Here is a 27,217-nt window from a genome sequence, read left to right as displayed (position 1 = left end):
CTGCAGATGTGTACAGAGGAGATCTGGGTGTTTGTTCTCCAAACCTGCCTCGTTAATGCTGGAGGAATATTGACACTATGCTCCCTTCAAAGCAAATGGAAATTGAAGCTTTTTTTATTGAACCTGTTTCTTTCTTTAATCTTAGCTGTTAGAACAAGACACTGAACATTACCATCCATTTTTACATCACAAGTCACAAGTTCAGCTGGGCTCCTGCTTTATGTCATTAATGTTGTCTGCTTCCCCAGAAGTCCTCAGAGTGAAGTCTTATGGAGAAGCAGACACTCAAACACACACAAAACCAGAAAATGCAAGGGGGTTTTACTAATGAGGCAGGCACTTTGCTGCATGCACCTCTCCACCAGAAACGAGTCCCACTTTAGCAGACACCAACAGCATCTTTTGTCTTTGTCTAATTTGGGAGCTGTGTTGCACAGAAGTGGGAAGGCAGTTAATGTATGCAAAGTTTGCTCGAGCAGAAAGTGCTTGATCTAGTCAGGGACTGGAAGAACAGAAGCTTTGCATTCCAAACAAAGGATTCCCCCAGGAATGGGAGGTATTTGAAGATGTCCACTTCTGCATCTGGAATTAAAAGCTGAGATTTCTCACAGAGAAATGCAAATCAATTAAGTGAACCAAGAAATGTTTGGGGAGGAGAAGGAAAATATTTGGCAGGCAAACACTAAAACATCGAGCAGCTCTGGGGGAGTCGTGTCCCAGGGACTGGACCAAAACCACAATTAGTCTGTTGTGGAGATAAGCACCAAGCTTGTGTTCTGTTTTCTCATCCCAAACACCTCCTGGGCACTTGCTGCCTCACATGCTTCCTCCAGCAGCAGAGCTCTAGGTGTGTGAAACACCTGGGGGAGGAAGGGTTTTAGCAAAGTGTGAAGTGTTCCTTCCAAAGTGCACAAGTAGTAAACAACATTTCCTCCAGGTCTGAACTGCTCCCAGCCACACTGGGGGCACGTGTGGCATTCCCAGCTGATGTCCCCTGCCTGGGAGCTGGATGGCAGCTCTGGATCCACAGTGCCTTGTCTCTCACACTTGGCAGCAGCCAGAGCTGCCCAAGTGTCCCCACAGAGGTAAAAAAGCCACCAGGCTGGCAAGGAAAGGAGGGGCTTCAAATGTAGATCACATCTGAGTCATGCTGCTGAACCTGCAGGCAAATCAAAGAGGGGGAATTAGTGCTGGCTTACAGTAATTCCCTTTGGTCTGAGTCTTCCTTTCCTCCAACTCTGGAGCCTTTTGCAAGATGCTCTGCAACAGCTTTTTCTTCCTTCTTTAAACAAATATTAATAACTCACCCCTGAGTTTAGTCTTAAAAGTTGCTTCTGTTGTCTCAGACAGAGCTGCTCCCTCAGCTGTGTCCTTTAGTTCTAAGCACACCAACCCTCAAGGAGGTACTGAATGTTGTATTCAGGAGCTTTTAATTGATCCTAAACCCCTCCAGTTTCGTTCAGATAAACCACAGCAAATCCATCAGGCTTTCCTCATTCCCAATACCTTGCCCAATTAGCATTGCCTACAGACAGCTGATTTCCTTCCCCCTGTTCCAGACCACATTTCCTCACAGCTCTTCTTCATTCTCCAGTCCAGTGACATTTCAAAGCAGGTTTTTTTCTCCTGACACCCAGCTCATTGCTCTTCAGGCCTCTTTGACAGGGAGCACATGGAAGAGAACAGAGCTGTTGGGAGCCTGGGTATTTATTTGTCTCTTCCTCCCTGCCTTTTAAAAGCAGAAGACAGGCACAGTATGTTTTAAGCTCTCTGTACCTGGGAGCACATTTCTCATTTCCAAGTCTAGCTGGTACAAATAAAATTTAACACAGATCCTCCTACTGTGTACAGACATCTCTGCTTCATTTACCAAGGCTTACAGCTTTGCACTCCTGCTTAGCTCAGAAGTGAGAAAAAACAGGCAGCCTCGAGTTATAAACACTCCCAAATGATGTGCCAGCACCAGGGGCTCCAAAATCCTGCAAAAGCCTTGTCAGCTCTGAGGCTGGGACAGAGCAGGACAAACCAGGTCCCTACAGGCAGCCACCCTCTCAGAACTCTCAACTTCCAGGCAACATTTAGGAATTTACTTAGGAACCTGATTACCTTTATAATCTGTTTTCTGCTTCCTGTGCCCGCACTGCTGGCAGCCAAGGAATTGGCTTGGGAAGATGATTTCTCCACGGGCACCGTGTGCTGAGTTTTGTTGGTGCAGGGCCAGCTGCTTGCAGTGTTTAACAAGTAAGCAGGGAAAGGTCTTTGAAGATTTACATCCAATGAATCTCCAGTTTCGAAGGTTTTCATCCATGATGGGGCCTTTAAAAGAACAGACCACATGGAAATGTAATGCCCTCTCTGTATCAACACTCGCTAAGCCAAAAAGAACATCGGATGAGTAGTCAGAAAATAAAGGCCATCTTTCCTCATCATTTTTCAAGCACCCCTTCCGTCTCTAAAAAACCATTGACTCAGAGCCATTTTTGCTACATGAGGAACAACCTGCAGACAAAGCCAGCCCTATTCCTGCCCTGCTTCGGGAAGAAGTTGAAGAGTTTATTTAAATAACAAGCAACTTATGACAAAAATCTGGGTCTAGTTCCTCATTGCCTTCAAAAAAAAAAAATACACCAAGGCTTTTATGACTTTCAGCAACCACAAAGCACATGAAGGAGAATGTGATGCAAACTGTAAGAAACCACATTTAAATGTATTAGGAGCAAATGAAATTGTTGTGACAAGACCTTAAACCCTGATTGTGATTTCATAGTCATAAAAAATATGATTATTTTTTGCTGATGGTTCTGGTATTCAGTGCAGGAAAAAGGCCTTAAGATTTTGTTTTGACATGAATTTTCCCCTAAAAGTGTTCATGTTTCTAATATTTTATCACCAAGGGTACTAAGGCTTGGACTAGAACACAGCAGCTCCCTTTGGCACATCCACACTGCTCCATTTTAGGGTTCATGCTAGAGAAAGGGGCAGGGATTTAGGGTTCTTACACTTCCTAAGGAGCGATCCAAGGAGCCCAGGACTTCATTCCAATGACTGTAAAGCCCAGCCTGTTTTTCCTCCAGTTTCAGGGCATGAATTTCAGACTTCAATTCTTTCAGTCGATCTTCGAATTTCCTGCTCTTTTCCAAGTAGTCCAGCCTGGATCCACACGTTGCAGACAAAAAGTTTAGGGTGGCATAATTTAACCCAAGAACAGGTGTTTGTGGAAGGAGGAGAGTTGCTTTTAGTTTCATTTTATGTTTTGTAAATAAAATGAACTCTGGCAATGCCAGCCTGGCTCCCCAGTGATAAGGGGGTTCACTTCTTTCCTTTTTGCTGCCTGACTTTTTACCAAGCATTTCCTTCCAGACTAAAGGATGTCTGAGGGATCAGCTCCCAGCAATTCCACACTTTAGCACTAGAGGGAAACTTCTGTCCTCCCACATGCTGTGGGAAAAAGTGCTTTGTCCCTCCCCAAGAAAGAGGGTTCTGGATTTATCATGGCTTGATAAAAACCCCTTCTCCTGTGTGAAAAGCCAGTCTGACACAGACATCACCCACACCAGCTCAGTAAAAGGCATCCTGCCACATGCACATCCCAAATTATTAAAAGATGAACTGTGATTCCCAAAGATTTCGTTGCCTTTCTCATTCATCTGCACCACAGGCATGCTGGTACCTCTCTCTCTCTATCTCAAAGGACAGTCTCTTGAGGTCGATGTCCTTCAAATCCAGCTTGATGGATCCTTTGTCAAAGTTGGCATCTCTGCTGTCCCCTGGGGAGTACTGGGGGTACTTGGCCATGTGCTGGAAGAGGCAACACAAGCACTGTCAGCTCTGATGGACTGATTTGGGATTTGTCTCCTCAGCTCTGCAAGAATGCCATGTTGAGCTATTTCCTAAGTTTCTGAGACACACAGATGCTCATAGAGCCCTTCCTGTGCACCCAGCTGAAGTCCCCAACCCACAGATCCAAGAGCAGAGATTTATCTTGGCTGCAGTGTTTCTGTTCCAGCAGAGAATGGAAACCCAGCCTAGGCAGGGCTGGAGCAGAAAAGGGAGTTGGGCCACAGAAGTTCAGCAGTGCCGTCTCACTGGAGAAAACTTCCCCTGCTTTGCCTAAGTTCAGATGGATGTGCCAGGATGACACAGCTGGCTCAGCACAGCCATTTGTGCCACAAAAAACTGCCAGGCTGAAACGGCACCACGAGTTAGGCATGAAGGCAACATAGCCTCTGCTCCCTGAGTCCATCACCAGTTCTGGTTTTAACTTTTGCCTTGCCTTTCTCACCATCCTGAACAAACCCAACTTCCATCCTCACTGCACTGCTTTTCCACACCACTTTGTCCCCCAGCTGGATACAGCCATGGCAGCACTCAGCTTGATGGGGGCTATACAAATGTCAACACCTGACCATCCCTGAAGATGAAGTGGTGTCCAGTGGAGCAGAACTTACAGGATAATTAAGCCTGGTTATGTCCAAGAGCTTCTGCTTCGCTTTGCGTTCGGCCTCCCGGGCTTCATGCAGGTCTTGTTTCAGGTGCTCTGCTTCCTTGGCTCTGGAAGAGAAACATCCTGAGGGGAGAGGCTGATGGTTTCCAACCAACACATGGATTTCAGAGCTCTCTAACTTCCAGAGAACAGGTCCACTACTGTGGTATCTTTACACCAAGGCACTCGTGGGAGGATGCTCACATGGAGAACTGAGCAGGCACAGCAGGACAGAGACCAGAGACACTCCTGCACACAGTGGCTGAATTAATATGGTTTTCCTACCCCAAATTTCCATGGGCTCAGTTACAACCTGCTGATACAGATTGTGTCTCCAGGCCATCAGAGATCCTCCCTGAGGTGGGGAGAGGTTTCTCTTTATTTTGGCAAGCTTCTTGGCAGTATCCTAAAACAAGTAGAAGGATTTCTTAATAATAGGGTTAAAAATCCTCTCTCAACACTGGCTTGCTCTGCATGTTCAGGGAACATGCAAACACTGAGAGTGGTTTATATTCCACATGAGTTTACCTGGTTTTACACTTCTTAAAGATCTTAAAGATCTGAAAGGGAAACAAGACCATTCGCTTGGCTAATTCACTAATGAATGAAAACAGCCTCATATCCCACAGGTATAAAAAGTAAATTTAGATATGTAGCCAGTGCTCATTTGATAACACTAAACAGAAGATGCTTTTGGATTCTGGATCTTTCTTGCTAAATATCTCTACAGCTTTGCATCTGATCCTCTGTAAACTTGACCTGCAATACAACAACAGCATCCAGGTGGAATAAACAAGGCACAAGGAGGCTTAGACCCTCTGAAGTGCCACTTGAAAGAATAATTCCCCCATCCTGGGCTTGGCTCTGAGGAAAGCAGCACTCTCTGCAGCCCAGCTGAGAGCACACAGTGCCAGGGAAGCCAACCCCACCTCCTGTCAGACTCCTTCACCAGCTTCACCGCGATCAGCTCCGCCTCCCGCATCTTCTGCTCCATCTGCCGCTTCTCCTCCTTGCTTTTCAGAGCTGTGATCTCCAGCCTCTGGCGTTCCTGCTCAGCCTCTGCAGCATTCTGGGCCAGCAGCTTGGCTTCTTCTTCTGCAATCTGGGCTTTCTCAGCCAGCAGCTCTGCTGCTTCCTGGGATCGGAGCTGAGGAGAAAGAGTTTCTCTTAGTTCCTTGCCTAGAACCTACTAAATCACCCCTGCAGGCAGGCAGGAGACATCTTTTAGCAAGAGATCGAGTGATAAAATTATTTCTTAAATAAAACTCAGACACAATTTCAGGGTCTAATGTTCTTCTCTGCTCCAGAATTTCCTGTAAAGCAGGAGAAAAGTCTCTACAAAGCAAGGAGAAAAATCTCTACAAAGCAAGGAGAAAAATCCTACAGCTGGACAAAGCTGAAGTCAGCTCCTTCAGCTGCCTCTTTCTCCCAGTTTCAACTCCAAGATTGTTTCCTTTCCCTGCCTCTTAGCCTGAAGAGAACACTGTGAGCCAAATGCAGGGAGGGAATGGCTCCCAGATCATGGCAGATCAGGGTTTTCCCAGGGATTCCTGCAAGCCCTTTCCACCAGTGATCAGAAACTCTCCAGCATTGTCTGAGCTACAATTCCTGGTGTCAAAAAAAATCCTGCTTCCAAACCAACAAAGCCCATCAAGCACAAGAATATTCAGTTTAACTCACCAGGGCCTCATTGGCCTGCCTGGCTTCATCTTCCAGCTGGAAAAGGCGCCTTTCCAGCTCTTCTTTGGCTCTCTCAGCTTCTTCTCGAAGCTGCTTCTCCCTGGCCAGCCTCTGGTTCTCCATCTGGAAGCAGGATGAGCAATAGTTGGTGGGATTGCAGCAGAATCTCACCTGGGCCTGAGTGAAATGCATCAAATGCAGAAGGGGCTGCTCTCCAGCTGGGATGCTCAGCAGAGATGCTGAAGCTGCCTGAACTTTGCAGCTCTGAACTCCTCAGTCAGGCACTCCTGGTTATTTCAGACTGCTGGGAGAGCCCTTGGATTGATCTGTTCTGTGCCCCAAATCTTTGGGATCACCTCTCCACACAAACACCTCTGACCTCAGATGCCACAGAGCTGTTCCCACATCCACTCCTGCTGCACCTCCTCACCTCCCACACACACATTGATGGAATACAGGAGCAGCAAGGGCACAGCTGCAATAATAATCACTTTTTGCAACAACAGAGGAGCAGGAAGAATCGACCTTTTTTCTAGCTTTTTCTTCCCTGGCTTGTGCTTTCATTTGCTGGATCTCTATGGAGTCCACTTTTCTCCTCCTCATGAATAGGTCGTGGTTTCCAATGCACAACTGGAAAATCTGGATGGGAAAGGCAAAACAAATGGGATTTTGATGGACTTGTGCCCCTGCCAGAGGGACAAAGAGGCCCACGCTAGCCTCACAGGACAATTTTGACTTCAGCACAAGCGCTGGCAGCTCCAAGAAAATCAGCACCCAGGGCAGGCTCATAGCCAGTTCAGCATAGCACACAACAGTTCAGGTCAAGTTTGTAACAGGATGAGAAATTCCTTCTGTCCTTCACCTCCCTCTGATCCCATTTTCTTTAATTACACAGGCTGATCTCAGCTGAGATCCCAAGATGACAATTTTGTTTACAAACAATCTATCTTTCTCAGTCAGCTTTAAAACAGGAAAGCAGTTCACTCACCAGTTTGTTCACTTTGAGCTGAGAGGAAAAGAACTTGAAGACTTCTGCTTTTTTGTCAAGGGGTTTAATAGTTAACTACACAGGTGAAAGAAAAAAAAAAAAGGAAGCACAGTGAGGAAGAAAATAAGTTGAAACTATTAAAACCAATGCAAACTCGAGCTCATCTCCACTTCTCTCTGGGGAAGCACTGATTTATGCTACAAATAGAGGCAGAGTGATGTCAAACTGTTTTTCTCCATAGAATCAGGCTGTGTTGGAGGATCAACCCCCAGTGCCAGTGTGGATGGGGGTTTTCCTGATGCCACCTGTGCACTGCCCACTGTCCCCAGAGCTCTGGAACAAGCCCTGGCTGAACCAGTCCTGGAGAACAGGACACAGCAGCAATCCCTAGAAGCAGGCATGGCCTGAAAGCCAGGGAAATGTCCAACACCTCTCAGAACAGCAACAATTGAAGGGGTAAGGCACATATGTCAGGGGCCTAAGGACTTGTTCTTTAGAGCAGCAGGTGAAAGTCCTGGAGACTTCCTCACTTTTTCAGTCCCAAGCTGAAATCCCAGAGGCCAGGCAGGGTTTTCCTGCTGCCAGCTCAGTGCTTCACTCCATACCTTCTGCTCTGTTTGGCTGCAGAACAAAATATGTTGGTTTTATTTTAAGGCCCTGTTTTCTGTGCCTCAGAGGTTCCCTGGCAGTCTATTCCTCTAATTCATTTCCAAGGTAATTCCTGTATAATTCCAGGGCATCTGAGTCACCAGGATCATAATGTCCTAGGTGTCCTTTCACCCTCTAGGTAATGACTGGCTGCCTTTTGAGGAGCAAGGCTGTGATGTGTCACTGAACAAAGCGAAGCTTAAACACAGGGCTGCCCAATTTCCCCCCAACAGGGAGTTAAAGCAGTTTATTCACAGATCTCAGGGGATGCTTGATGACATCAAAACAGTTTTGGAGGTAGCAAACCTGTAGTCCCCTCTGATTTAATGGACACGAGTCTAAAATCTCATCTCAGTTTTAGATCTCAATTTTCTGTGGGCCATTTTCCAAAAGGCCCAGAGAAAATGGAACAGGTTGTGCTGCCCTTTGGCTGACAAATTCCATGTATTCCAGTACCACTGTAGTTTGTTTTTTCTGATTATAGCCTTCCATGCAGCCCATGATTTGAACTGAAAATATATTTTTTCCCACTTCTTCGCTTTCTAGAAGTAAAAGCTGGGTTTCACAGTGAAATTGCAGTGGTGGGGAATGAAATCATGTCCCAACAAACAGGCAGAAGTGAGGCAGAAAACCATTAATATCTCCCTGCATGTCTCCTCTTGCCACTGGGCTCCAAGCCTCAGCTTCTGCATGTGCAAACAGCATTAAGGTTTTATGGATCATGGAATTCCTGCTGGGATAACTGAGGAAACCAGGCACGGTGGCATTCATAATATCTGTCTTTTTTCAGAGATCAACACATTTGTTTTGCAAAGGCCAAGCAGCAGGGAAGGAGCCAGAACAGTCAGAGCTCAGAGCAGCCTCAGGGAACCGAGGTTTCAAGCTCATCTGCAAGGCAGGGCTGTTATTTTTAGTTCTGTAACAAAGCTCCCCAGGATTTTCCCCTTCTCCCCCAAAATTATTTCAACAGAGGAAGCTTTCAGCCTGTTCCAAGAATCCCAGTCCACACCCATGCCCATGGAAAAAGAATAATATATCAATGCCATCATACCTCTTTCTCACTACAGGAAATGTTTCTGATAGAGCTCCACTCAAAGGATTTATTGGGGGAGAACCTGTTATTAATGCTGTAGATATGAATACCTTTGGCATCAACTCCAAGCAGGAGATCCGTGTGGTTTTTATTTTGCTAAAAAAAAAAAATGAGAGAGATCAGTAAATGCCATTTTTGGTGATATTAAACAACCACAGACAAGAAACATGTATTTTAATATATTTACATTTATTTGTATTTGGGGAAATTGGTGTTTATATAAAGTATTATGAATGCTGTCATTGGCAATAATAAACTCAGTTCTCTAGGCTGCTTATAGCAGCTCAAACTATTTCTCCTTCCTGTTCCATACCTGTAGTTACTCAAAACTTTTGTCAGGTTGTAAAATATTAATCTTAACTGTTTTATTCGCCTGCTCATTTAGCAGGCAAGAAAACCAAGTCAGAACAAAACCAGCAGCAGGGAAAAGCAGAAATCAGGAGTCCCAGTTCCAAACTCCCTGGAGGATTTTAAAAGGACAGCACCATTATCTGCAGCAAGTGAAAACTGCTAAAATAAGGCACTTACAGCAATTGGGAAATAATTGACACCATACATTTCCAAGTCTTGGGCAATTTTCAGGTAGTTCATCTCAGCTTCATCCCTGGAGAATAAAGCCATGATTATGAAATGCCTTTCCAGTCTTTCTCTCCAGGCTGACTCTCCATTTCTCACTTAGAAAAGAACAGGCAATCTGGCCCTTTGTACAAACTTACTTTAGTTTTGCCATCTTGCTCTCAATAATAGAAAAAAAGATAATAAAAACAGCATCTGGACAGAATAAAGGCAGTAAAGTTGCTCCTATTTCAAAAGATGATTCATGGATAGTGTAGTCTTCCTTAAAATTCATTAAAAGTCTTATCCTCGTGTTAGTTTTGCCACTCCATGTCTTGGAAGGCCATCCTTCCATTGTTTTCCATGAATGTATTTCCTTCAGGAAATAGAGCTCATTGAGAAATGAGTCTTGGACAGAGCTTTTAGCCAAGGCCAAAGAAGAGTGAGAATCTCTCTACCCACTTTCCTTCTCCCTTCAAGGTAAATGAGTAAATCTTGAGGGAAATATTCAACAAAAATAACGCTAAGAAGCCTCCAATACAGAGAGAAACAGAACCCAAATATTAGGAAAAGCTGCTTTTGGGTGCTAACAGATCCTATTTATTGTTTAATTGGATTTTCAGATGGGCTGAATTACACTGAAGACAACAAATCCCATAAATAAATGTATGGGGTTTCCATGGAAAGGTTTCCTACCTGGCAATACCCCTGTGCTCAGCATACCAAGCAGTGATCTTCTCTTCCCACATCTCTGCTGTCAGCTGGTACTGCCTGAGCACCTGCAGGGGAAGGAAAGAGGTTGGACCCATGTGAAGATCCAAATCCAAGTTCTGCCTCTCTGAATGCAGAGCTGCAGTTCACAGCTTGGTCATTTTGCAGAGTTTTTAATGCTCTGATTAATCCCCAGCAATATCTGCAAGAGGAGATCCAAAGATTCTGCGCTGCAAAGAGGAGATTCAAAGATTTGATTTTGTATAAAATTAAGACTCACCCTTTTGGGTAACAGCTCATCATGGGCTAGAAAGCCTGGCTCATGGAAATTTGGGTCGTAGTCACCATACTGTCCCAAAAAACAAGAAAAAAAAAAAAAGATGTTTATGTTTGTTAGAGGCAGAATGTTGAGGGAGTTGTTCCTTGCTTAGTTTGAAGTGAAAGCTTGAGGCAGATTTTATTTTGGTTCCCCTGCACTCATCCCTTTATCTGAGCAGTCCATGGAAGATATTTCCAGCCCCTGTGCCATGCAGATGGCTCCAACACAGCCACTCACACATCAGTCCTCATCTGGAAAACCTTCAGTCCCCAACCTGGAAAACCCTCAGTCCCCAACCTGGAAACCCCAGCTCTGAAGGAATCTCCCAGGAATTCCCCCTCTGAAGCAGAGGAATGGGAGCTGCTGCACAATTTAGCCCTGCTAAATTGTGTTCACCTAAATTGTGTAAGTCGGGCTGCTGGTGGCAAGAAGGGAACAGAGCTCTGAGAGAGACAAAAAAAACTTTGTGTCCTCCCATTGTGAGCTCTGGTTTGAGCACATTCTGCATCCATGATAATTTTTGAAACAACAGGAAATCATTCTAGCCTGGAGAAAGATTAAACTAAAATGTTAGGCCCAAATAAACCCCCTAAATTGCAGAAGCATAGGAAAAAATCCTTAGCAGTTAGTAGCATTTAATGTTGGGTTTTTTTTCTTGTAGCTCCCAGCATGACCAACTTTACCAGCAAATTTTAATCCTGCTGTATTTTACACACCACCAGGCAGATGTGTTGGTTAAACCAGAAAAAAGTCAATTAAAATAGAGATTTTTCTATGCACAAACCTTGGCCTGAACAGCATAAGAAGCCAGTAAAACTGTAGCTTCTGGTGAGCAATAGATTTCCTCATTCAAGATCTGCTTCTTAACCTAAAGCAACAGAAAAAGGGAGCAAGTTCAAGAAGCTCAAAGTCAGGACTTAAGTCAGGCTTGAAATGAAAGCAGACATGCCCAGACTATAACTTGGCACCAAATATCACCTTTAGGAGTTAATAAGAGCAACAAGAAATTTGCATTCAGGAACACAGGAAGCCTTTAGTTACCATTGCATTTAATGAGACCAAAAATGCCAGTCAGCTCCCTCCACACACTTACATAAGGAGTCCTATAAAAGAATTCCCTATAAAACATCAATTTTATTGTCTGTGCTTCATTTCTTTTTACAATCTTTTTTTTTTTTTTAAATGCCTGCTTTGGAAAAGCCAGCTTTGCATCACATCAGACATCAAATTTTAGGTTGGGAGGGAGCTCTGGAGGTCAGGTCCAAGCAGAGCAGACTCATGGCTGTGCAGCTGCCATATAAAAACCATCAGAGATGTTCTCCAGCATTCCAGAATGAGAGAATAAAGGAGACCTTCAAAAGAGAAGCTGAATAATAAACCATTTAATTTATTCATTTGCAATGGTCTAAGCACAATCAGAGCTAAAGAGTCTTTCAACATTCTTTTCATTTTAATAACCTGTTGTGCTACCAAGAGCAGAAGTGTAAAAGCTTGTAAGGTGTTGTTTGATTTTAAATCAGTTGTGCAATTTCTGTTTGAAAACCTAAAGAGGGAAGAGGAAATCAATCTTCCCAAATCCTCCTCTCAGGTGTATTTAGCTTAGGAACAAGCACAAGACAACGACAAAATTTTGCATAGCTCACAGTCTTAGACATTTCCAAATAGAAAAATGACTTGATCTAGCACAAGTTCTGTTTACAAACACATCTCTGTAAGTGCTGGGAACTGAAATGAACCACCAAGAAAGTTTTGGCTTTTAAATTTAGTCCCTGGTGAGCACAATCAGTGAAGCTGAGTTACAGTGCAGGGAACATTCTTTCTAAGCCATTAAAATGGAAAGAATGAAAAGATTTTTCTTCCAATTTGGAAAGCTCCAGCTTTCATTCTCCACTGTGCAAATCATGCACCAGAATTTAGAACAATGTGGATAAATCCCCCATAAGTGTCACTGTTGTTTGGGGTTTTTTTTCTTATCAGTTTTTACAAAGACTTTTTGTTAAACTTCATGAAGAAGCAATAAATTACCTCATTAAGCAGAAAATATTTAGCTTTAGTCATTGACATTTATTCAGGCATTTATGCCACATTAATTTGCAAAGGTCTGAAGAGTCAGGAGAGCTGAAATCTTCAGGCATCCAGATGTCTGTACATGTTTTTCCTATTAGCATCCAGGTGTGAGCTGAAGTTCTTACAGTCAGGAAACTTTGCAAGTTCCAATTTGTTTCAGCCTTGTTTTTCTACTTTGGAATCAGAAGAATTTGCTAATTGCATATCTGCTAGTTAAGGCAGGTTCGAGGAGAAAAGAAAAAAAAAAAGTGGAAAAATCAAGATTAAAAGAGTAGGAAAAGAGTTCTGCTGTTCTTATTCCTTTCCAAAATTACCTGAAGAAATAAACTGTCACGTGGTTAAAGGTTCTGGATGAAGTTTTGGTGGGTTTATGCACCAGAGCTGCAGCATTCCCCCATTATTTCATCAGCACATCTTCCTCAGGGGTAAAGGGAATTTACTGGGTTTATTTCCAGCTGCAGACTTTATATCCCAGCTACCTGCACAGACACATCCTGCTGGAATAAAGCAACATTCCAGAGGCTAAAACTTCCAGAGGGACTCCACAGCAACTCAGGAGAGAAGCTGGATGTCCCAGACATTGCAAGTGACCATCCCAAACTCAGCTATGAAGCTTTTCCTGGTTGATCCATCTTTATTTTTGATAAAGCTCCAAAAATGTTCTCCTTCATCTGCTTTTTGATGGAGTTCAAATGGTGTCTGCTGCTCTGCTCCTCTTAAGCCTTGCCAGATGAACAAACCTGGATTTCAGAATGCCTATCAAATTCCATGATCTTTTATCCCTACAATCCAAAATGAAGGTTTAGGGAGTCTTTGTTTTAGAGGTTTAGCCCTCCAGCACAAGACCTCCCCAAAAGTCTCACAGTTCTTCCAGAAGTTTCAGCTTTGCATGAATTTTTATTTTTTTAAGCACATATTAAGGAGCAAAACAAGCCTGGAATGCTCAGGTTTGGAATTATCCCCCAAACTGCTGGGTGTTGTCACAAAAACCTGCAGAAGATGAAACATTCAGCTCACCTGGACACAAACCCACAGCAGGCAGGAGAGATGTTTGTATTTCATAAAAATAATGTCTACAAAGTTCTTGATACAGCTGAAGCAAGCAAAATTATCCCGAGCTGCCAACAAGATCAAAGACAATGCAAAAGGACTGGGGGAAATACAGAGGGAATTCATGGTTCAAAACTGTTCCTGACCTGAAGGAAGAATAAATGCTGGGTAATTTCCTGTAAGAGTTCCTCTTCTACCTTCTCTGGGTAGAATTTAGCCAAAAAATGGAAGCTAATGGGATCTTCTTTGGGGATTTCTTGATCTAAAACCTGTTTACAGATAAAATAAAATCAAATCAGCAGCAAAAAGGATACATGAGTGTCTCATGGTAATATTCCCAAGGAAAATCAGAAAGCAGGCAATAATCCACTTAGAGCAGGCTTCCCATATTTTAGAGGGAAGGGTAATTCTGAGCTTTAATCTAACAGCAATCAGTGGTGATTTGTGTGGGATGCTCCAGGTCAAATGGGATAGAAGCAATCAGAGCAAATAATCCTATTTTCGCCTCCAAAAAAAGCTACCGTGTCAAATTCAGAGTTGTCATGGAACACATCCCTTTAGCTCCTGTGCTGCAGAAAGTCAATATTTATGGAGTAAATAATTAATTGCCACCCATTTTTATCTCCTGTACCTTTTTGTCCATCTTTAACCAGGTGCACATTCCTTTGATTGTGTACTGCAAGCCAAAGAACCAAGTCTCCCTTAAACCAAGGGCTCGGCACACCAGGTCAAACAAATCCTTTCCCTTCCACTTCATCTGAAAGAGAGAAAAATCAAGAAAATCATGTATATCCTAAATGAATTTGCTCCATTTTAGCCCTTTCTCCTATGAAATCTTATTTCACCATTAGGTTTTTAATGAAATGTTCTTGCAGCTGTGTCAGAGTTGCTGTGTTCCACCTCCTCTCCTTCTCTAGACACATCCAGAGAGCAGCTGGACTCATTTAACCACCAAGAACTTGAGGGAATGAGGATTGTACCACTGATTTCCTGGGATGTGGCAAATCTCTATTAATATTTATCCAAAATTTTGACTCAATGGTTTATACAAATTGGAGAGACTGAGAGAAAGCCAGGGGAAATCAAATCAGGACATGGGGTAGGAATGGTGAACAATGAGAGCAGATCCACCTTTCACACCCCTCAGGTATTTCAGTGGCACCAGGCCAAGCCTTTACCCCATTCTGATTTAAATGAGTCTTCCTAAATGTTTTCATTTCAATTTAGCAGCCACAGAGAGCAAACTTTGATTCAAGGTCCCAAATTCCCACATATCTGATGCCTTGTTTCTTCCACCAAAGAGGCTGCTCATCTGTTTCTTCCATTTGACCACATTTCAAAAAAGTGATTTTATCTAATTGCTAAAACTGAAAACTGAATGGTAAAAAAAAAGTGAACTTTTAGGCAGTATTTGAGTGGAAAGCTGGAAATCAGCAAAAGAGCAGTGTCTGGGGAGAAAAGAGAGGTAGCAAAAGAAGGAATACACAGTTTGTTAACAAGGACTCTGATCTCTAAATTAAATTTTCTAAATCCTTTATTTTCACAGCGCTGCCTGCAAGTATTCCAGAGCAGCAAGTCATACAAGATTTATCTATTCTGTTTCTGAAGGACCTAATAAAATACATTAAATGGCTCACAGAACAGTCAGGTCTCAGTAAAACTGCCAGTCCCATTGGAACTGAGTTTTTTAACTCCCCAAAATACCTGTGTGCCTTGTTTTTGCTGGATGATTAGGAATTAATTAATCAGGGACAGTTCTGTCCCTTCAATAGTGCAGCCCAATTTATTTAGCAATTGATCATTTATTTTTTCTCTACTCATGATTTCCCTAATCAATTTATCAGATAGCCATAATTAATAGAACTGCCAGCTTTTCCATCAGTCCTTTTTTTCTCCCCTGCCCAGAGATCCAAACACCCACTGCAGGTAAAGAACTGAAATGGCAAATTGGAAAAGAATGTCCCAGATCAACGAAAGTACCAGTTTACAAATTATTTTATAAGCAACACCTTAGCACCAGCTCTGACCAGTTTATCCAAGATATTAGTGTCCTAAAGAGGTGTGTCAGTTCCAAAAAAAAAAAAATAATAATTTCATGGAGAAGCAGGAATCCCTACAAACATTTGGAATGATTTTGAAGAAAGCAGGTTTAGTGTTAATTTAGCTGTGTCAGTCAAATGGATTTCATGCAAACAGCTTTAAATTCTGAACAGAATTTAGAGAAGAACAACACCTGAGATTAAATAATCCATTATTTATAAAAACAACAGATCAGTTTTAAGACCATCCACGAGTTGATCATCTGAATTTTTCAAATATCTTGCTAATACCAAGGGCACTTCCCAACTCCCCAGCATTTGCTGACTCTCTCACCTCACAGCTGAACTCCATCTCAGCATCCACTGTTATAATTCTGACTTTAAAAGTCTTTGGTTGTTTCTTCTTCAGGCCTCGGATGGACATATTTTTCAGCTGACGAGGGCAGCCACACCTGAAATCAAACATCGAGGGATGGAAATTCAGCAGCATTTTCTTGGTTAGATTCCAAAGTAGGATGAGTCCAAACACGCAGAATAAATACCTTTAGAGATGCATTTTTTGTGTCTAATAGGGATGCTGAAAGAAAAACTTTTAAAATTAGCTTGCCTCTTTAAGCTGCTCAGAAAATGTTATTGCTGTCTTTTCTCAGATTTTGGCTATTACAAATAAAATTCTCTTTCTCGAGGGTCTCTGCAGCATCTCCACTCAGTAGAACATGAGAAAATGCAGCTAAACTTTATGATGTCAAATCCAACACAATCCTTTTCCATCAGCCACTAAACTATTGGATTTCTTTATAATATGAGAATTTAACTCCCTGAAATTATATAAATACCAAGAATATACGCACAGAAATTCAGCTGAATTTACCACATTCTCTTGTGCTACTAACTCGATGATAAAAGTTATTTAGAACAGGAATTTTCCCTGTGAAGTTCTTGTGAAATTAATTTAATTTTGCAGAAGCTGACAGAAAATTCCATCAGAAATCTTCTATTCTGAATGTAATCACCTCTTTCCATCCAAAAAACTGAGGAGATGCTGTTTCCACAGGCACAAGGGTTTTGTGGAAACCAAATATTGAAAGCTGGAGTTAAATGATGGTGTGGATCTGCTCCAGGCAGTTCACAGGCATTTCTTTCTGAGCACAGGAAATCAGCCTGTAAAGGTTTTCGCTACTTTTTACTTTATAAAATTAACAGGTCAAACTTGTATAATGCAGTGAGAATCTGTGAACTGTACAGGGCAAGAAACTCAGGCATTCCTGCTTTCCTGCAATCTAAGACTATTACAGTGTGGCAAAATTCCAATCTCTCCTTGAGGAATTCCAAAATAAAGCTCCAGTTTAAACTGAAAATTTCCATTTGCCTGTACTTTCCAGGATTTTATAAAATATTTTGCTCTTTTTTTTTCTGCTGAGCTCCAAATTGGCTTGCAAATGTAATGGTTTTCCACTTACTTTGTGCCCCTCACCCACAAATTTTCAACAGTTAAATAGGAGGTGAAATAGATTTGGAAGTTTTTCTTTACAGATTACAGGGAATTTGAGGCAGGGAACAGATAAAATAGTTACCAAATCATAGGGACATCAGAGGCAGAGCCGAGAACGAGTGATTGAGACAACTCAGAGTGGGGAAGATGAGCTCAGGAAGAAATTCATCCTTCTGACACCACTGGGACCAGTCTGGGGAGTCCCCTGCCTCCAGCTGGCTCTGGTGGAGCTTCTGTCCTGTTTGGGTTTGGGGCACCACTGCTGGAGCTGGGAAGACAACTGGAGAGAGTTCAAAGGAGAGGTCCAAGGGCTAGAAAATCATCTGTGGTAAGGTGAAAAGGTTAGAACAGAGAAAGGCTGAGTGGCGAGACATTGTAATAATGGCTGCTCTTCAGGACCAGGAATAATGGGCTTAATGCAGCTGCAGACTGAGGAAAATTCAGGAATAATCAGGATATTAAGGTGCTGGAAAAACACAGGGTGACACTTCTCGTTCTGAACTTCCCCCAAAACAATGTGACAGCATTATCCTCGAGACTGGAGGGATCTAAACCCTCAAAGGACTCCCCTCATGCTGGTCCCTTCTGGCAGCACCCACCACCAGCCCAGGAGAGGCCACACCACCAAAAACCCAAGAAATCCAAGGAATGGCACATGCAGAGCCCAAATCCCATCACCCCCAGGGTACCTTTCTCCTCGGGGATTGTATTTTAGAGTGGAAACCAGATCTTGCCACAAACTTTCCTCTGTAATTCAGGCAGCTCAGTGCACCCAACTGAGCAGAGCTCAGGTCCTTTCTACTCAGCACAGCAGAGTTTCCAATAAAGGAAAAAGGGAATATTGAAAACTCTCAAAATTACCACAGCAATACTGACAGGGAGAACATCATGTGAGGGCATCCAAACCAGCAGCATACTACCACAGACATTTTTTGATCTCTAATCTGCAAAATTAAATTTTAACCTGTTGCATTCCAAAGCTCTTTTCCATCCAGTTTTCCTCAGAACTGTAAATAGTTGTGCCATTGGATACAGCATTTATAGCCTGAGAACTACAGATGTCGACACAAAATTTGAAATAGTTTTATTGGTTTCTAGAAGAAACATCAATGGCTGAAAACTAAGGAGAAAAAAAGGTTCATAATTCATTTTTAATATGTAACCTGAAACAGCGAGCTGAGTTAAACAGGAACTTGGAGTTAGGGCCAGTACAGAACATTCTCAGAGTTTCATATGGAACATTCTGAACAGATAAAATTGAGCAGCTGGAGAAAAATGTACTAATTTTCTCAAAATATGAGAAAAATACCAGAGCTTTTCACTTGGACTTTGAAGTTATTTCTTTTTTCTTATATAACCAGGTTGAAACGACAATATAATTTGTTCAGCATTTCCAATAGCATTTTTTTTTTTTGTTCTTTCCAGAATTTTTATTCCATGGAAAAGTACATTCTGACTCACAGCAAAAAGACATTTTTGAATATCAAATTTTCCCCAGAAAAGTAAACTGCATTTTAATCAATAGCACTGGTAAAGAAACTGGAAAGGGTTTTCACACTGAATAGCTGAAAGGAATGTCAGATCCTGACAACAGAAGCAAGAGCACTTAGCAGACAAGACTTCACAAAAAAAAAAAGCTTTTTCATGTAAGAGAAATCTTGCTGAAAAAAAAAAAAAAGACAAACTGGGTTTGCAATTTTTTTTTTGTAAATGCAAAAGCAATCCCTTCCCAAGATCCCTGCTGACAACAGCCTTTAACTGGGAATCAAGCGCTCCAAGGCAGAGTTCCTGACACCCAGCTCCAGTGATTTATTCCTACAGGTGCCACAGAGATCCAGAAGAAGCAAAATGTGATTGATCAGAGCATGAATGCAAAATAGGTCAGGGTGATAAAAGATTCCTGCCCAGCCAGAATCTGGGAACAGAGAGTTCAGGAGCTGGGAACAAGCACAGGGAGATGATAAAAGCTTGGTGTGAGGAGGGGAACAGAAAGGCAGCGATGGGGAATAAAATGTGAAGGAACAGAACAGCCCCAACTCTCTGTTTGTGCCTAAAATGAAAGGAGGAACACCCAGCAGCTCTGGATTTGAGTGTTCTCCATCCTGGACAATGAGAAAGCAGGAGCAAAGCGTGGGGGTGCAGTGGGAACTGGGAAGAGCAGGAAGAACTGGCCAGGTGAGTGTTGCAGCAGCGATGCTGATCTGTGCCACAGCTCCGCTTTGATCCACGTGGGGAGGAACCCACTCAGCACAAACCACTCACTCACAGGCAATCGGGGAGAAAAAAGTGAAATCAGCATCACCACACACACGCCGAGCTCCATAAATCCACCAGAACTCAGCACCTTGTAGACAAACTCCTCAAGGAACAAGCTGCCCCAGAGTGAGAGAGCGATTTATTCCCGGTTTAGCATTGCCAAGGTGAATGGATGGGGTTTTGCAGGCTTCTCCACGGTGTGTAAAAACTTCCCTCCACGTGGCACCGGCTCTCACTGACAGCTGTCACCACCCACCACACTTGGGGCAGCCACGCTGGGGTGAAAAATCATGTTTTCACGCACACACAAAATTCAGCAGCTCTCCTTAAGGTGAGAACTCGGGTGCAGACAAGCAAAGAATTAATGGCAATTGAGACCCCTCTCTTACACCCCCAAAATGAATCTGCCCTTAGGGATCAGCATCGTCCTTAAAGGAGCTGGAAATACAAAACCTTTGGGAGGGCGATGAGGATTCAAGAGACAAGGTTTGGGAATTACTTTAAGAGCCACCAACAGAAGATGCTTGAAGCATCCACTGCAAAAGCACATTAACACAGCCACTACTACAGTTTAAAAGAGTGTCATCGCTGAAATATTTACTGCAGCTCCGAGTGGCAAATTCCCCTGACTCATTATGCTTCTCCCAGTTCCTGAATTTCCATACTCCAGCTCAGGAATTAATGCAAGCGATTTGAATGCAGACAACACAGGCGAGCGTCGTGGGCTTTTTGTGCAGTTGTTGACTCACGCTCCTGCCTGTGCTCCCTGCCCGAGGAACAATTTAAGCAAAGAATTCACTGCTTTAAAATGGGCCAGCAAGATAAAGGGTTTTCTTACCCCTCATTCTAAAAAGAAGTTATCTAAAGTCACCAGTTGGAATCAAGACTTACCTCACAGATCCTTTTTTTGAATGACGATAAGAAGGGGGGAAAAAAAACCCCTTATAATTCAAAAACTCCGTATTTTCCCCGCAGACATCAATATCCAGCCCTCACAAGTTCTGCCACTGAGAATAAAATCCAAGAACAACTTTTCTACTTGATCCCCTTCCCTTTGTTTCCATGAACTGCAGCATGTTAGCGCCCTCTGAAAAATCAAAGGATTGCTTTCCCAGGTGATAGGAACGGCTCTTAACCATTTCCTGCCTGCGCCAGGGCTCCTCCCAACTTCCCTGCTCTGAAATTCAAGTAACCAGGCACTAAAATAAGAGCAACCCACGAGTTTTGGCTTGGATAAGCTGTAAAAGTTGATAATGAATTTCTGAATAATTCCTTGGATGGTATCTGACCAAACTATTTCAACAGCGTCTCCTGTTCTCTCCATATCAACCACCTTAAGAAGAAAAACTGCCTGGAGCTTTACTGTTAATTAAATATGATTCCCTACTTGTCCTCTTCCTGCGGTGAGAGATGATGGGACACCCACACCAAAAAGAGAACAAGGCTCAAAAGTGGGCAGCAGCCAAAGTACCAGCAGAAAGTAGTAAGTGAGCACATTTAAACAAAAAAAAAAAGAAAAAAGTGATGGCCTCAGCCTAAAGGCACAGGGAAAGGCCAGGAGCATATTATCTCAAAATCCAATAATTTTGCCATTATTCAGCTTCTAAGTAGTTTGGGGTTTTTTTACTAAGCCTCCATTTTATACACAGATTTACAGAAAGTGAGTATCTGCCAGGTCATGGGTAGCAAGGACCAGACAACTCTCACTCCCTATGTGTTATAATTATTCCAGATTTATATGGAAAGCCTTCAAGATTTGTCTTATGACCATCACTTAGCAGGGGGAAGAACACAACACTTGTTGATGTGCAGAAATGTCAGAGACTGCACTCAGAGTCAGCTCCAGCCCTCAAATTCCATGTAAAGGGGTCCCTCAGCACCCTGAGTTTGTTTAGAAGAGGAGGCTCAGGGAGGAACCTCATCACTCACCACAATTACCTGAGAGCCCGTTGTGGTGAGGTAGAGTCACTCTTTTCTACTGTGCTTGCAGTGAGAAGACAAGAAAAAAACAGCCTTAAACTGAGATGGGAGATTCAGATTAGATATTAGAAAAAATGTTTTCCCTGTGTGGGTGGTCAGGGCCCAGGGAGGGGTGTGGAGTTACCACCCCTGGAAACATTAGGTTCTGGTTTGGGATTCGAATGTGGTTTGGGATTATAGGGGCAGGGCTGGATACACAGTTGGACTTGACAATCAAAGGATGACAGAATAGCCTGAGTTAGAACAGACCCATCAGGAACATCAGGTCCAACTCCTAGCAGTGCACAGAACAGCCCAGGAATCCCACCATGTATCTGAGTTCTTGAGCTCGGTCAGGTTTGGTGCCACAACCACTGCACTGAGGAGCCTGTTCCAGTGCTCCACCATGCTCTGGGTGAAAAAGCTTTCCCTGATATCCAACATAAATCTCCCTTGACTCAGCTCCAGCCCTTTCCTCGAGCTTTATCACATGAGACAGAAAATATTAGTACCTGTCCCACCTCTTCCCCTCACAAGAATAGTGAAGACCACAACGAGGCTTAACCTCAGTCTCATCTTCTCCAAGCTGAACAAACCAAGTGACCTCAGCCACTCCTCTTAAGGCTTCTCCTCGAGACCCTCCAACATCCTCAAAGGATCTTAAAAGAGCTTTTAGAGAATCTCTTCCAACTTTAATAATTTATTCCCTCCGCCACACACCCTCATTTCTCCCTTACCGCGTCTGAGGGGAGAGCGGCCGTCTGCGCCTTTAAATACCCCGGGAAACCCCGCCCTCCTCTGGCCCCGCCCCCTCTGGCCCCGCCCCTTCCCGCCGCGCGGCGCTTCCGTGCTCAGCGCCGCCCGTTCCGGGCCCGAACCTTTAAGGCCCCGAGGCGCGGCGGCGGTAGCGGCGGTGAGAGGGGTCGGGGCTCCCTGGGGCTGGGGGCTCGCCTGTGGGGGCTCCCTTGTGCCGGGGCTGCTCCCTGCGTGCTGCATGAACCGCCCGGCTGAGCCCCGCTGCCGGCGCGGCCCTGCCGGCACGGCGGCTCCGGGGCAGGGCCTGGCGCGGAGCGCTGTGGGGAGCCGCGGTGGGGAGGGCTGAGGGCTCCTCTGTTTTAGTTCCTTCTTCTATCCCTGCCTGCCGCTGCCTGTGCTTGCACACGCGTGTCTGCGTGGGGTGTTTAGCCCTGGGGTACAGGAGGGCCCCCTACACTGACTCCTTCCAGCCCTGAGCGCCCACAGCTGAGTCAAGTGTGGGAAAAGCTGCCCCCGAGTATTTGCTGAAGCGTTTCATCCCATGGCTGTGTCCCTGTATCCCTAAACTCTTCTTTTGATGTGCTGCGACATCAAAGCAATTGTCTTACAAATTGGGGGGCATGGAGAATTCACAGGTGTTGGTTGTGCTTAACAACTTATCTGAGTGGAACAGAAAATAGTCATTAATCTCCATCAGTTTTAATATCGATTCAAGTCTTCTGTTGGTTTTTCCCCTGACTCTTGCAAGAGTGGTACAGAAAGCTCTCCCTAATTAAACCAAATAAGGTAATGGAATATAATTTACTTGCAGGGGGGATCTCAAAAGCAAATACGTGATCAGACAGCTCTTTGATGTGTCATCCATGGCTTGAGAAGCTCATTATCTTCCTTAGGTTTCATCAGCTTAGCTTATAATGAGAGGCACAGAAACAAATGAACTGAACAAAAGCTGTAGGCTGCTCCCTTGTTTGGGTGCACTCTGTTCTGATGAACAGGTTTCCAGCCAAAACAGCTTCTGGAGTGTGAGTAAAATGAATAATTTCCACAGCTACACTTCTCTCTATTGTGTTTGTGACAATTGGGGTGATTCAAAGGAATTTTGTGGGGTAAGGTGTCACCCTCATGCTGTTCTGTCCAGTTTTACTGCTGTCCTGAAGTAACTTTTACTGATAAAAGGACACGGTGACATCCTTTCTATATTGTCAAAAAAGCTGTGCAATAAATGGAATTTTGAACTGTTCTTCCAACAAAATGGCCTAATGAAACTATTAGTGTAAAATAAGGAAAATTTTGGAACTGATCAGAAAGAGGTTACTTTTTTACTCTGTTACAATAACACATCTGCTTTTCTTGCTGCCAGGCACTGCATGACCATAACTGAACAATGTCTGTCCCACGTGGAGCTGTCCATGCAAAATGGATAGTGGGGAAAGTAATTGGGACCAAAATGCAGAAAACTGCCAAAGTGAGAGTGACAAGGCTGGTGCTGGATCCCTACTTGCTAAAGGTAACAACTTCTCTTGCCTGGTGGCTTTTGTATCTCATGGAGAAATGTTCTGCTGATTTGACTCTTAAAAGTTTTAAAGGCTCTTTACAAATCAAACTGCTTAAGGATCTGGCTGTGGGGATGACTGCAAAGGATGAAAAGCAGTGAGTGGTGAGGACTTACAAATTACCTGCTAAATGTATTTCTTTGAAGTGCCTTGTTAATGCACTTCATTTGATCTTTTTGGGAAGGTAAGCTTTTGTTGTTTCACACTTAGATTTAATTTTTCATGTTGATGTGGAGTATGCTTTGGGGACTTGACAGTTTATTAGTCACTTGTACAATAAATTTTATAGCTGCTTTTTTTTTGTATGCGTAATTGTAACATTACTGTGATCTTGGATTTATCCCTTGTCAATGCACTTCAAACAAGAAGGTTAAAAATCGTATTTTCTCTATTTTAAATAGGGAAACAGTGGTACATGGAGGTAGAATAAGTTGCTTTTGGTGACCAGAAAGTTAAGGATGGAGTCAGGATTGGAAAATGGGTCTTGTGGTGCCCGTTTCAATATTTTATCCAGTAGAAGAACCTTTATTTATTTCTTAACATAATTTATTTCTTAGACTTCTGAATTCTGCTGTTCCAATAAAAAAACCTAAACTTTTTATGTGAAAAAAAATATTTCAGCAAGAAAACTCTCACATATAAAAATTCAAAATACAGATTTCAGAGCTTTTTCTTCCCCATCTCCTCCAGGCTCAGTTGGCACCACTGTCCTGACAAGAGATTGGGAAAGGCAGTGCTGTGCTTTCTGTGGAGAACCTGTAGAGTGCACAGTTGCATATCTCTTCATGATCCAAACAGAATCTCACTTTAAAAGAAAAATAAGGCTTTAGTGTAATTTATTTATCTGATATTATATATTTACCCATCGCATTATTTTGAAATATAATGCAAAGGTTTCTTTTTTTTGTTGTTTTTATTCTTTTTGTTCCTTTTACAGTTCTTTAACAAAAGAAAAACCTATTTTGCCCATGACCCACTGCAGCAGTGTGTTGTTGGAGACATTGTTCTTCTGAAAGCTCTGCCCGAGCGAAGGAGCAAACACGTGAAACACGAACTGGCTGAAATTGTGTTCAAGGTTGGCAATGTCATAGATCCCATCACAGGAAAGCCCTGTGCAGGAACCAGATTCCTGGAAAACCTGTCAGATTCAGAAAATCTGACCGAGGCAGATACTACCTATCTAAGTGAGAAACTTCAGGAACTTAAAGTTTGTTCAACAGACAAATAGTGGGGGAAATATTTTAGGCAGAGGGCTTCCAGCTTTTGTCTCTTTCTGTCAGGGATGTTTGAGGCCCTGCTATGATATGTTAAATGTTTCAGTGAAATTTGTAGTCAAAATAAATAGTAAATGTAGTTGCTTATGCAAAGAGATGTTGCAGATTGATGGGCACCTGGAGCTTCGAGTGAAAATACAGAGAAAACTGCAAGTTTAGCGTTCATACTTCATTTTGTTGCCTGTAGTTCTGCCCCAGTGACTGTTCCCAAAGGCAGCTGCCCTCCTGGAATGACCCCTCTGTGTTAAGACAAGACTACAACTGTGTGATGTTTAATTTTGGTGAGAGGGTCATTATATTATTTGATTGTTCTGCATTTCAGGCAGTCTTTTGTGGTTTGTAGGGTTACTGGAGATGATGCTATTAAAGCTTTTGAAAGGAAGTGTAGAATTTTAAAACCAGCTGCATGCTTGTGTCCTTATTTCCTCTTACAGTACCTTCTGACTTCCAAACTCTAACAAAAACACAGCCCTTTGCCTTCATAGTGGCAGAGAGGTGAGAATCAAAGCTTTGGGCAGCTTAGTGTGCTTGGCTCTGTCACCAGTCCAAAGGCCGGATTTCGTTCTGGGAGAGCTGGATGTCTTTGAGCTGCCAGCAGGACAGGGAAGCTGATGAGAACACAAAGCCAAAAAGTAAAAATCAAGGTGATTAGATTTAGTCTCATCAGGAAAAGCTAATTAAAATAACACATTTTGGGGAGATGGTCTGGTTTGCTGCATGCTTCAATGTGGAGCTAAAGGCCAGAGCAGTTAGTGATGAAAGATGACTTTATCCTGGTACAGCTCTGGGGATCTCATGTCCTCTCCTCCAGGGCATGCAGCAGCCTCATGTTCCTGACTTTGGATCTAAAAGGGCATCTGCCTCAAAATTTGGCAGTGTGGGAGGGGAGAGTGGGATATGAGAGCTGTGAGAGATCCTTTCCAAAGTGTTCGTTGGTCTTTAGGATCAGAAGCAAAACAAGGTGTATCAGACCTAAAATCTTACCCTCTGACCTAAAATATCTTACTTTAAGCAACTGAGTAGCTTCCAGTTGTGTTCTCTACTGTTGTCAGATTATTAAAGATCATTTGCCCTTTAACTTCCTGTACAAAATCAGTTCTGGCTGCCTAAAAAGCTTGACTGAACTCAGCAAATGTTTTGGGACAGCAGGAATGAGAAACTTCAAGTTCCTTCGGTGCTTCAAAGCAAAAAAAATGCTGCTCTTTGAATGCCAGTGTTCATGTGGGATGTCAGGAAACCTTCACTGAAATGTCTCTCTGTAAAATATTGTGGGCACGGGCCCTGAGGTTGAGGAAGTGCCCTTAAGCATGTGCCTGTAGGGATTTTCTTGTTGTTTGCGGCAAAGGTTTAGGTTTATGTAAATTCCTCAGGAACTAGAGCTGTCTGATCAAAGGAAAGGAAAAACCTGAGCTCTGACTCCTGCCCAGGTGAATTTAAAATGTGAAACTTCATCCAAGCAGAGATTGGGAGAACTTGGATACGGGGTAGGTTTTGGCCCTGGGCTGTAGGAAATGCACAGAAGTTGTATCCAAGCAGAACTTGACCTTCAATATATGGGGTTAGTTTTCTAACAACTAGATAATTTAAAAAAATAGAAAAAGTTTCCTGTTTGCTTAATAGGTTGCATCTACATCTAATTAGGAGAGTGAATATTTTCTTCTCTATCTTGTAATTTCCCTTGAGTAGCTGAAAAAGTGCCATTTTTTTTTTTCCATAAGAAAGATTGATTCATCACAGAAGGTTATAATTTTTCCAGTGTAGGCTTTGGGAGGGTTGCTCAAGATCTTGCCATGCTGTCAGATCAAAATGTCACTAAGACCAAATTACAGATCAGGCTGTGTTATTTAATAGAATGATGGCAATTGTAGGTTAAATTGTTTTCAAGTACAAAGATTGTACTTTTGTGATGTTAAAGCACATCATGTGTGTTATCTTCTGGATTAGTCTCAGAGAGTGCTGATAGAAAACTCATAAAACGGGAAGGGAAAGTTTATAAGGCCAAGATAGAATCGTTATAGGTGTTACATGGAATGATAAGGATTAGTCATTGACTGCTGTGTTTATTGGGTTGTTGCTTTTAGAACTGCCCTTTAATTATTATCCTAATTAGCACTTTATCCTTAATTTGAAGTGATTTAAGGGTTCGATGCCAGCACACACCTCCTCAGCCAAAATACCTCCGAGTACAGCAGAGCAGAGTGTGGGGAAAACCCTTCAGCTGCCAGGGAGTGCAAAATGTACCAGGAGAAAACTGGGGCTGGGGGACCCCTAAATCCAACTGAGTCCCCCAAAAC

At 43.0% G+C, this 27,217-nt stretch overlaps 2 protein-coding genes across 7 annotated transcripts; one reads left to right on the top strand and one right to left on the bottom strand.

The window, feature by feature from the left end:
• Positions 1-211: 211 nt before the first annotated feature.
• LOC102105995 (merlin-like) lies at positions 212-21,930 on the bottom strand. Of its 4 annotated transcripts, XM_088066122.1 has the most exons (20): positions 21,853-21,930; positions 21,320-21,359; positions 17,208-17,405; positions 15,968-16,085; positions 14,226-14,351; positions 13,741-13,863; positions 11,262-11,345; positions 10,439-10,507; positions 10,144-10,226; positions 9,421-9,496; positions 8,851-8,988; positions 7,152-7,226; positions 6,689-6,802; positions 6,164-6,286; positions 5,413-5,630; positions 4,449-4,551; positions 3,671-3,798; positions 3,000-3,150; positions 2,107-2,316; positions 212-1,159 (listed from the first exon to the last, which is right to left on the bottom strand). In XM_088066122.1, the coding sequence occupies exons 3-20, from the start codon at positions 17,213-17,215 to the stop codon at positions 1,124-1,126; spliced, it is 1,983 nt and encodes a 660-aa protein (XP_087922248.1). In that variant the 5' UTR covers positions 17,216-17,405; positions 21,320-21,359; positions 21,853-21,930; the 3' UTR covers positions 212-1,123. The 4 variants fall into 4 exon arrangements, with proteins under 4 accessions (XP_087922248.1, XP_087922247.1, XP_005525884.1 ...); XM_088066121.1 differs by lacking the exons at positions 21,320-21,359; positions 21,853-21,930 and adding an exon at positions 17,815-18,115; XM_005525827.3 differs by lacking the exons at positions 21,320-21,359; positions 21,853-21,930 and having other exon boundaries at positions 17,208-17,642.
• A 238-nt stretch (positions 21,931-22,168) lies between these two features.
• MRPS17 (mitochondrial ribosomal protein S17) lies at positions 22,169-25,305 on the top strand. Of its 3 annotated transcripts, XM_014254977.2 has the most exons (4): positions 22,169-22,254; positions 22,845-22,882; positions 23,457-23,603; positions 24,587-25,305. In XM_014254977.2, the coding sequence occupies exons 3-4, from the start codon at positions 23,481-23,483 to the stop codon at positions 24,875-24,877; spliced, it is 414 nt and encodes a 137-aa protein (XP_014110452.1). In that variant the 5' UTR covers positions 22,169-22,254; positions 22,845-22,882; positions 23,457-23,480; the 3' UTR covers positions 24,878-25,305. The 3 variants fall into 3 exon arrangements, with proteins under 3 accessions (XP_014110452.1, XP_005525883.1, XP_014110453.1); XM_005525826.3 differs by lacking the exon at positions 22,845-22,882 and having other exon boundaries at positions 22,176-22,253; XM_014254978.2 differs by lacking the exons at positions 22,169-22,254; positions 22,845-22,882 and adding an exon at positions 22,945-23,118.
• The last annotated feature ends 1,912 nt before the right edge of the window (positions 25,306-27,217 follow it).

Source organism: Pseudopodoces humilis, chromosome 23 (genome assembly GCF_049639895.1).
Source record: "Pseudopodoces humilis isolate 2021_Gansu_Grassland_sample_001 chromosome 23, ASM4963989v1, whole genome shotgun sequence".
In the NCBI taxonomy this organism is placed as follows: Eukaryota; Metazoa; Chordata; class Aves; order Passeriformes; family Paridae; genus Pseudopodoces; species Pseudopodoces humilis.
The sequence above is the reverse complement of the archived record's forward strand: the minus strand, read 5'-3'. Positions and strand labels throughout refer to the sequence as shown.

What these genes read in the sequence shown, in the direction of transcription:
- LOC102105995 (XM_088066120.1), bottom strand. Translation starts at nt 16,123, where the DNA reads ATGCTGCTGAATTTCCATCCCTCGATGTTTGATTTCAGGTGTGGCTGC. An exon ending in CTTATGCTGTTCAGGCCAAG is followed by an intron (nt 10,508 to 11,261) that starts GTTTGTGCATAG and finishes TTTTTGGGACAG; the next exon opens with TATGGTGACTACGACCCAAA. An exon ending in GTGAAGGAGTCTGACAGGAG is followed by an intron (nt 4,552 to 5,412) that starts GTGGGGTTGGCT and finishes TTTCTCTTCCAG; the next exon opens with AGCCAAGGAAGCAGAGCACC.
- MRPS17 (XM_014254977.2), top strand. Translation starts at nt 23,481, where the DNA reads ATGTCTGTCCCACGTGGAGCTGTCCATGCAAAATGGATAGTGGGGAAA. An exon ending in TGGATCCCTACTTGCTAAAG is followed by an intron (nt 23,604 to 24,586) that starts GTAACAACTTCT and finishes TTCCTTTTACAG; the next exon opens with TTCTTTAACAAAAGAAAAAC.